The sequence below is a fragment of the Mobula birostris genome, chromosome 30 (genome assembly GCF_030028105.1).
Source record: "Mobula birostris isolate sMobBir1 chromosome 30, sMobBir1.hap1, whole genome shotgun sequence".
In the NCBI taxonomy this organism is placed as follows: domain Eukaryota; kingdom Metazoa; phylum Chordata; class Chondrichthyes; order Myliobatiformes; family Myliobatidae; genus Mobula; species Mobula birostris.
In genome coordinates, this window is record NC_092399.1 from 7,329,254 (window position 1) to 7,339,742 (window position 10,489).

A 10,489-nucleotide genomic window follows, 5' to 3' on the forward strand; every position below is an offset into this window, starting at 1 on the left:
ATTCCTCTGTAAAGAAAGTTTAGTCAGAGTTTCCTGATCTGCAAGTGAGGGTTAAAGTTCTATCCCCACTTTGTGACCCGGAAATCCATTTATGTGAGCGATGTTTACCCTGGTGGTGGGAATGGTGGAGGTGTGAGATGTACAAGGGATTGCTACTTATTGCATTGACTTGGTGCTGAATTCCAGTTCATTTGTATGCTCTGTGTACTTCTTGTTTTCTATTTTCAGATTAATAAAATGGAATGGTGGAACAAATTAGTGACAACAGATCCTGAGATTAATACCAAAAAAATTAACCCTGAGAATTCAAAGGTGAGTATCCTTATCTGCCTCAATCCTGACCTGTGGTGAGAAAAGAATATGCTTCCCGAACAATGCAGTGACTTTAAATTTTAAATGTTATAATTTGAGTCTTCTGTAATATGCAAAAAGCCCAGACATGGTTTTTATTTATTTTTTGTCTGTGAACTTTATAATCCTGTATATCTTTATAATCCTCTGCACTGACTAAGTGTGAATAGTTAACATCAGTTGTAAACAATTGCTTGCGGTAGTTCAGAAGAATGGGGTTCTCAGCCATAAAGTTTGAACACATCAATTTTTAAACCCTTGCACCACATTTCTAGCAGAGAACAATTGCACATGTTTTCTTTGAGACATATGGACATTATAATCAAGAGACTATAGGAAAGGTATGTGGCATCCGGAGTTTCTCCGGTTAGCGGGCGATTTCCCTTCACGCCTCTCTGACGTAGTGGGGAACCGCGTACAAGGCAAGTTACAGCAATGGTTTGCCATTGCCTTCTGCCGGGTGAGTTTCCAAAGAGATCACCGGCTCGTATCCCAGCACGGATTCAAACCCGACACCTTTTGTCCCAAAGAGGTCACCAGCTCGAAACCCTGAACAGATGGAAAGCGTGCAGGGGAGCCGGCTGGATTCGAACTCGGGACCTTTCGTCCCGAAGTCCAGCACTGATGCCACTACGCCACCAGCTGGGTCCCAAGAGACTATGAGACATAAAAAAAGAATTAGGTCATTCAGCCTATTGAGTCTGTTCCGTCGTGGCTGATGCATTTCCCTCTCAACCCCACCCTCCTACCTTTTGCCCATATCCTTTCACAGCCAATCAAGAACCTATTAACCTCTGTCTTAAATGCACCCAATGACCTGGCCTCCATAACTACCTGTGGCAATGAATTCCACAATTTCACCACCCTCTGGCTAAAGAGATTCCTTATCATCTCTGTTCCAAATGGACTTCCTTTTATTTTGAGGCTGTGCCCTCTAGTCCTAGACTCCCCCAGCAAAGGAAACATCCTCTTCACATCTACCCTATCTAGGCCTTTCAGTATTTGATAGGTTTTAATGAGATGCCCCTTCATTCTTCTAAATTGCAGCAAGTATAGGCCCAGAGCCTTCAATCGTTGCTCATAGAACTCTTTCAGTCCTGGAATCATTCTCATGGACCTCCTAAACCGTCTCCAATCTCATAAATAAAGGGCCTAAAACTGCTCACAATACTCCAATGCCTTATACAGCCTCAGCATTACGTCCTTGCTCTTATATTCTGGTCCTCCTGAAATGAATTCTAACATTGCATTCACCTTCCTCATCAGAGATTCAACCTGCAAGTTAACCTTTAGGAAGTCCTGCACAAGGACTCCTAAATGCCTTTGACTTTTTTGAATTTTCTTCCCGTTCAGAAAGTAGTCTCTGCTTTTATTCCTTTTACCAAAGTGCATGACCATATACTTTCCGACACTGTATTCCACCTGCCACTTCTTATCCCTTTCTCCTGATCTGACTAAGTCCTTCTGCAGCCTCTCTGTTTCCTCAACACTACCTGCCCCTCCACCTGTCTTCATTTCTCCACAAACTTGGCCACAAAGCTGTCAATTCCATCATCTAAATTATTTGCATACAACATAAAAAGGAGCGGCTCCAACACAGACCCACGTGGAACACCACTAATCAACAGCAGCCAATCCAAAAAGTATCCCTTTATTCCCACTCTTTGCTTCCTGCCAATCAGCCACTGCTGAGACCTTTCATGTAATACCTTGGGCTCTTCTTTAGCAGCCTCGTGTACAGCACCCTTGTTAGAGGCCTTCTGAAAATCCAAAGGCATAACATTCACTGTCATTTGTCTATCCTGCTTGTTATTTCTCCAAAGAATTCCAACAGATCTGTCAGGTAAGATTTTCCCATGAGGAAACCAATCTGATTTTGGCCTATTTTATCATTTACCGCCAAGTACCTAGAAACCTCATCCTTAATAGTTTTCTCCAACTTCTTACCAACCACTGAGGTCGGGCTAACTGGCTTAAATTTTCTTTCTTCTGCCTCTCTCCCTTCTTGAAAATTGGAGTGGTGTTTGAAATTTTCCAGTCTTTGGAATTGTGCTGGAACCCACTGGTTCATGAAAGGTCATTATTAATGCCCCCACAATTCCTTCAGCTACCTCTTTTGGTCCGTCAGATCCAGGTGACTTATCTACCTTCAGACCTTACGGTGTCCCAAGTACATCTTATTTGTAATAGTAACTGTACTCACTTCTGCCCCTTGACACTCTGAACTTCCAGTATACTACTAGTGTCGCAGTGAAAATTGATGCAAAATACTTATTCAGTTCATCTGCCATTTCCTTGTTCCACCCGTACTATCTCTCCAGTGTCATTTTCAAGTCAGCCAATATCTATTCTCTCCTTTGTTTTATTCATTATATATCTGAAAAAGCTGTTTAGTATAACATTCTATTTATAAATGATGATGCTTAGATGAAGTACAACAGCTTTAGCTCTGAGACTTTTCTATCGTTGTTATTTGGGCCACCTCTTATTTAATTTCACTCCAGTTTGTCTTCCTTTCAAAAACATTTTGTACTCTGTTCATCATTGTTTCCCTTCCTCTTCATTAGTTTTAGTCTCCCTATGATGTAATGTACACTCTGATTAGTTTCCTCAAAGGACAATTCTACTTGGCCCCTTTTGATAATTCCTAATTTATCCTTGACTTTAAATAACCTCCAAGGCCTTGCCGCTTTCCCTTGAACATGTTTACTTTTTTAAAAATAACATTCATCCTCCATCTGTCATCTTTTCAATCTCATTATTGATAAGTTTGTTCCAATGACCTAGGTTTTGTTGGTATTCTTTTCATAATTCTATCAGGATATCTGCCTTCTCCTTTTAAAATCCTTTTTAAGACACTTAAAACCTGCTCAGGTTTTTGGCTCATCATCTCCTATCCTTAATTATTTGTTATTCCAGGTTAAATGTTCTTTTAATCTAGTTGTCACCACTAACAGCTGGCATGCATGAGCTGGAGATTTCTCTAGTTGAGCATTCGAGGAAAGCAAAGCTATTATGTGATTCCTGTCTGAGGTCCATCAATGCCTTTTGCCTGTTCTTTATCCGAGCAAGTAATTGAACTTATGGGTTGTCTAGTTTTTCATTTTTACTCTGGTTTTGGTTTTCCTTTTGCCAGTCTGAAATATCTGATATTCAAAACGTTGCAGCTCATACTCTGCCTTGTAATAAATCTTTTTATTCTGGCACCTTCGCCCAGCCTGAAGAAGGGTCTCGGCCTAAATCGTTGACTCTTTATTCATTTTCATAGATGCATTTAGTGTGTGTTGCTTTGGATTTCTAGCATCTACAGACTTTCTCGTGTTTATATTTGACTGATATGTCCTCCATGCATCAAATTTAAAATATTTGCCTTTATCATAATTTATGGCCTCTCCAGCCAATGAAATTACCATCTACTCCAGTCTACTGCTGCACACCTTTTGATGTTGATGTCACTGTTACATTCCCAGTGGCCTCCATGCTCTGAGCATGGACGATCTGTATCTACTTTCCAAGAAAGATAGCAGTTCATGCAATTGTATTTTTATAAAAGTTTCAAAATTGCTCATTATGTGGAGTATTTTCTGGGCCATTTGCCCATTTCATAATTTGTGAAAAGATGATAACTGTTCTTGTTGAATAATTCGTCATATTAACCAATCAAGTCTTGTTCTTCTTGATAAGAATAAGTTGATAGTTAGCACCCCACAACCATTAGGCTCTTCAACTAACTTCACTCAACTTTACTTACTGCATTACTGAACTGTTCCCACAACCTGTGGATTCACTTTCAAAGACTCTTCATCTCATGTTCTTGATGTTTATTATTATTATTGTTTCTCTTTGTATTTGCACAGTTTCTGTCTTTTGCACGTTAGTTGCTTGCCCACCCTGTTGGGTGTGGTCTTTCATTGATTCTGTTGTGTTTCTTGTATTTACTGTGAATGCTGGAAGGAAGTGAATCTCAGGGTTGCACGTGGTAACATTTATGTACGTACTTTGCTAATTTACTTTGAACATGGAGACTTTCCCTTCTGTACCATAGTTATCAGACTTGGATGGTGAGACTCGGAGTATGGTGGAGAAAATGATGTATGACCAGCGCCAGAAAGCTATGGGACTACCCACTTCAGAGGAGCAGAAAAAACAAGACATGTTGAAAAAGTACGTACTCTTTGCAGCTATGTAAGCTGCTGTATTTGTTAATGGTCCACCACGTCCGAGATACATAGTCTATAACATGTGGTTTGGAGACACGAGACTGCAGATGTTGGACTTTGGGAGCAGCATACTAAACACCAGGAGGAACTCAGTAAATCAGGTGGTATCAATGGAGGGAAATGGACAGCTTTAGGTTGAATGCGTCTGTAGATGCTGCCTGACCTGCTAAGTTTCTTCAGCATTTTGTTTGTTGCTATAACTTGCAGTAGTCAGGGGAAAAGATACAGGATGAATGAAACTTTTGGTAATTTGGTCATTTGGTTGGGGTGTGGCATGCAACCAGGTAGGTCAATGGGCATTTGTATCCTGAATAGATGGTTTCAAATGTGTTTTGTGTTAGTTGGTGACAGATGGTTTACAATCCAGCAAAGCCAATAAGTGCAGATGTTTAAGCAGGTTTCTCTTCTTGTTGGAGGTATTAATGAAGACTAATATTAGAATTGAAAAGGTTACAAACAACTGAGCTCGTTTAATTAACCTGATTTGATTAGGCTTAAGGTATAGGAACCCTTGGGAGACAGTGATCATGATGTGATAGAAGCTAAAGTCAGATGTATCAGTATTACAGTGGAAGGGGAATTATGGAGGCTTGAGAGAGGAGCTGGCCAAAGTTGATTGGAAGGGGACACTAGCAGGGATGATGGTAGAACAACACTGGCTGGGGTTTCTGGGAGCAATTTGGAAGGTGCAAGGTAGATACCTCCGGAAGAAGAAGTATTCCAAAGGCAGGATGATACATCTGTGGCTGACAAGGGAAGTCAAAAACAACATAAAAGCAAAGAAGAAGAAGGGTGTCCAGAGCTGTCAGTACCACTTCCTGCAGTCTGAGTCAACTCGTCCAACCACCACGGAGAAAGTTCAGAATCTGAGTTTGTTTCACAGTCACAAGTCTCGCCTGCCAAGTAGAGTGATTTTCCCCCCGCACCCCGGTCAGGAAAGATGTTTCCCCACAAGAGTAAGAAATCCCCTACAGTGATTAAATCTTTAGGCCTGAATGGGATGGTTTAACATTAATTATGCTGCAGATGTACTCTATAATATATTGTGTATATAGTTGAGATGCATTCTGTAGTGAGTTGGTGTTTATAGCTAAGCAGGGAGGAATGTTGTGTGTTTAATATTTCAGTAGTATTTGAGTAATGTATTCTTATTCATTTAAATAATTAATTATGGGTTATGTGTAAAAATAAGCAAATTACGTGCGTCATGACACTACCACGTGATATGTGGTGCGCCTCGTTTAAAGTAAACACGGAGTTAGGCTTGCATTTCTGACTCCGTGTCTTCTTTTAATTAGTTGAATGTTTTAGAAATGTAGAAAACCTACAGCACAATACAGGCCCTTCGGCCCACAAAGCTGTGCCGAGCATGTCCTTACCTGAATGTTTTGAAGTTAGAAAAAATATCAGAATACCCATCTCCTAGTTGCTAAGTCTTTTGAGTTATTTAGGATCGGGCACTTAAGGCATCAGAATTAAGCAGATCAGTTGCACAAGAGTACCCACTGACTCACAAAGCATGCAAGAGGAATATGTTAGATAATGTGTGCCCCGTGGAAGTGGGTTGTTTCCTAATTGGGTCAATATGTGTGTTGCAATGTGCTGTTTTTCAGATCACTAAGCCTCCTTGATGGTCAAAGATTAACAAGGCTATGAGCTGTAACCTTGCCTTTAGTCTGATTGTGGAGGCACCAAAAGGTGCTGTAACACTGAAATGAAATCATGAACAGGGTACTGATATCTCTCTCTAACCAAGCATCTCCGATTGGGCACGCAGAAATGGAACGAAAATTTTCCATTACTGTGAAATGCACAAGTAACAGAAAGGCAAAAAGAGAAAAGTCCTGGAGAAACGAGAGAGGCAGTCTGCTTGAAGAGAGAAGCAGATTTAGAAATTCAGGTTTGAGCCTTTTAATTGAAACACACGCACACACAGGGACAGAGAGGCACAGAGACACCCAGACACAGACATTCACACATGCACAAACACACACTTACCTTTTCTAACCTACTGAATCTTCTAAGTTCAGACTTCTGTTCCACAGGGCAAACTCCTGGTCCTGGTCCCAACACCTACCTGCCTCCAGCTTATGGCCTGATTGAGTGTGGCTTCTGCCTGTAACTCCATCTTTGGAGTTCAAAGCTCAATTTTTGAGGCTGATCAAATCCTCTATCAAGACTAATTACCTTGCATGGAAAGTATTTGTAAATGGTTCTTGGCTACTGTGGTTTGTTTTATTGGTTTGCATTCTCTTCCAAATCATTTACTGTTACATCCTCCAGTTTTGAAAAGTAGCCATCTCCGGTTTCTCCACTCATTTTGCAAAAAAAAATTTCTTTCTTCCTTCTCTTGTCTGTGAGTCTCTCTGTTTTATTAAATGCTGTTCATCTGGATTAATGTAAATTTATAATGAAGAGTATGAGCACACACACACACACCCCCACCCACCCACCCACCCACCCACCCCTGAGTTTTTCCTGCCTTTTTAAGATTTTGATACATACTCTGAAACATTTTTTCCACTTTGCGTGTCTCAGAATTTTGAGTAATCTTCTATCTGCCTGTTCTCTACAGTTCAGATGATTGTCACGTTAGAGGGTCTTGTTGATAATGAATTGCAAAGAGATCTCGGTCAGTCAGAGAGGGGGGCTGAGGAATGGCAAATGTATTTGAACTTCCGATGAGTGAGAGGTCATGCATTTTGAACGGTCAAACCAGCGTAGGACTTGAACCGTGAATAGCAAGTGTTGTGGAACAGAGGGACAAGTGCACAGTCTGTGCAAAACAGCCCTGCAGAGTGGTGAAGAAGGTGTTTAATATGCTGGCCGCCTTCAGTCAGGACACTGAAACTATTGAATACGGACATAATGTAACAGCTATAAAAGTCATTGGTGAGGTGTACAGTTGTATGTCACCCTGTTGTAAGAAGGATACTGGACAGGCTACAAAAGAGACATATGAGGAGGCTGCCTGGTTAAGGGACCCGAGTTAAGGGAGTGGTTGGACCATACTAGATCTTTATGCTTTATATTTTATTGTCGCCAAACAATTGATACTAGAACGTACAATCATCACAGCGATATTTGATTCGGCGCTTCCTGCTCCCTGGATTACAAATATTAAATATTAAAAATTAGTAAATATTAAAGATTTAAATTGTAAATCATAAATAGAAAAATAGAAGGTAAGGTAGTGCAAAAAAAACCGAGAGGCAGGTCCGGATATTTGGAGGGTACGGCCCAGATCCGTGTCAGGATCCGTTCAGCAGTCTTATCACAGTTGGAAAGAAGCTGTTCCCAAATCTGGCCGTACGAGTCTTCAAGCTCCTGAGCCTTCTCCCGGAGGGAAGAGGGACGAAAAGTGTGTTGGCTGGGTGGGTCGTGTCCTTGATTATCCTGGCAGCACTGCTCTGACAGCGTGCAGTGTAAAGTGAGTCCACAGACGGAAGATTGGTTCGTGTGATGTGATGTTCACGATCTTCAGCAGCTTCTTTCGGTCTTGGACAGGACAACTTCCATACCAGGTTGTGATGCACCCAAGAAGAATGCTTTCTACGGTGCATCTATAAAAATTAGTGAGGGTTTTAGGGGACAGGCCAAATTTCTTTAGTTTTCTCAGGAAGTAAAGATGCTGGTGGCCCTTCTTGGCAGTGAACTCTGCTTGGTTGGACCAAGTCAGGTCATTTGTGATATTGACCCTGAGGAACTTAAAGCTTTTGACCTAACTTAAAGCTTATTCCCTGGAGCTCAGGAGAATGAGGGGTGATATCATAGAAGTTCATATCGTGAGGGGCATGGATAGAGTGTAAGGTCATAATCTTTTCCCCAGATTTGGCGAGTCTGAAACCAGACTGCACAGATACAAAAGGAAAGGAGAGAGATTTAAAAGGGCAACTTCTCTGCACAGGGTAGTGAATACCTGGAATGTGCTTTCAGAGGAAGTGGTCAAGGCAGTTACAATTCCAATAAGAAGCACTTGGACAGGATCATGGGGGGAAGGAGCTTGGGGAGTTATGGGCTAAACATTGGCAGGGAGGATGCTGTGGTCAGCAATGACCAGTTGGACTGAAGGGCCTGTTTCTGTGCTGTATTACTCTGACTAGGTTAATTGGATATACCAAGGTTTGAGCTCTGCTGTCTGCAGTTGGATAATCCTCGTTGAGGTATGGGATGCCCTGAATCTGTTCCTGATTGATGTCCAGGAGTTTGTACATTGCCATAGCACAGCCCATTATAATGGGGGAAAGTCTACTTCCTAAACACTCTTGGGACACTGGGTCTGGTTGGGGCCAGATTAATGCATTGAGGCCTCCTGTAACATTTCCCAACAGGTTTAGTAGGCAACAAAGCAATAGGTCCATTTGAAGCTGTCGCGCTTTTTGCTGAAGGCTGCAGAGTGGATAAACATGTGAATTGTGGTTGATTATATTTTGACCAAGCTTTCTGTTAACTCTTCTGAAGGTCCTGGGCAGATGTCTACTCGTTAGGATTAAAAAAAAATCATATGAAATAAAACTTTTAAATTAGTAGCATTAGTCCTGTAAGATTTAATCTTCATGTGCTTCCCTGCAGGTTCATGGAGCAGCACCCTGAAATGGACTTCTCAAAGGCCAAGTTCAGTTAAAGATATGTGCCTGCCCTGGGGCTGAAGGGGATACTCAGACTATTGGAAGAGTTTCTGCAAAATGATTTCATTATGAGCATTGCCTCGATCTGTGCATCCTGCATCCCGAGTTTGTTTCACCATTTGGGTTGTTCCTGAGCGTATACAGAATGTCTAACATCTGCATTGCAGTCCCCGCACTGCATACATCAGATGGTGTTAGCCGATGAATTTGCATTTTCTGGCTGGCCTCATGACGATCATTGCAGCTCTTTAGTGTGTCAGTTTCACAGACTAGCTGTGAGCTACTGTCTGGCAATGTGCAGTGCAGTTACAGTGGTCTTTATCATTTTCAAACAGGGCTCTACCCGATAATATCTCTGTCCGAATAAAATCTCCATTTCCTGTATCCTTGCCTCAGTCTTGGAGTGAGAGTTTAGTTCGCATCCCATTGAAGGACATGGTACGGCAGAAGCCACCCAGAAAATGCTTGATAGTTCTTTATTTTTCTTTCCTCTCGAGTTTACACGAGGAGCAGTGTGTGTCAATAACATTTGGCTACAACACATTATGTATAAGCCTGTGTTAGAATCTCTCCTTGTTCACTCAGCATGGAGGCTGTTCAGTAAGTGCTATGCAAACCCCCCACCTGCTGATAAAATGGAAATGGCTGAACTTGCGTTCAACCTAGTGTTTCTTGCTGGTAGCTGTGTGCTCTAGCCCAGTCATGGCCATGTTGATATACATGCTGCTCTGAGATGGGCTGTTGTGTGTTTGGTTTTGAAGTCATCTGGTTGACTGAACTGCTGCACATTTCCAGGTGAAGGGCAAAGTGTTGTAATTATGTGGGTCATCGCTCTCCCTTTCCCTGTCTGTGTTTCCAGGTCAGTAACAGGGTGCCCAGATAAATCAGTGTCTTCATCAAGCGTGTTATGTTTTTTTTAAATATTGGATTGCATTGATGCACTGGAACGTGAGCTGAAATTCATTTCTCAATAAAGCCAAGCCACCGGCAGCTGTGTGGCAATGGTTTATAATTTAAGATGTGTTCAAAAGAAAAGCGGTAAGTTTAGCAGCACGGTGATCCTGCCCTACGGATCTGACACAAATGCTTTTGTTCTAAAGACTAGCAAAAGAGGTGCACCGGAAGAAGGATTCTGTTTGTGTGAAGCTGACCACAAGGATTGGGGCGCCACGGTGGCGTTGTGGTTAGTGCAACGCTATTACAGCTCAGTGGGGGGGGGGGGTCAGGGGTCAGAGTTCAATTCCGATGGCCTGCGTAAGGAGCCTCTTTACGTCTCCCCGTTTGAATGCA

General features: G+C 42.0%; 1 protein-coding gene across 1 annotated transcript in view; it reads left to right on the top strand.

The window, feature by feature from the left end:
- nudc (nudC nuclear distribution protein) overlaps positions 1 to 10,216 on the top strand; it is a 28,415-nt gene extending 18,199 nt beyond the window's left edge. The window contains exons 7-9 of the mRNA XM_072247144.1: positions 229 to 312; positions 4,397 to 4,515; positions 9,144 to 10,216. Of these exons, the coding sequence (XP_072103245.1) occupies positions 229 to 312; positions 4,397 to 4,515; positions 9,144 to 9,195 (255 nt within the window). The 3' untranslated portion in view covers positions 9,196 to 10,216. The remainder of the gene's footprint in view (positions 1 to 228; positions 313 to 4,396; positions 4,516 to 9,143) is intronic.
- Positions 10,217 to 10,489: the final 273 nt, after the last annotated feature.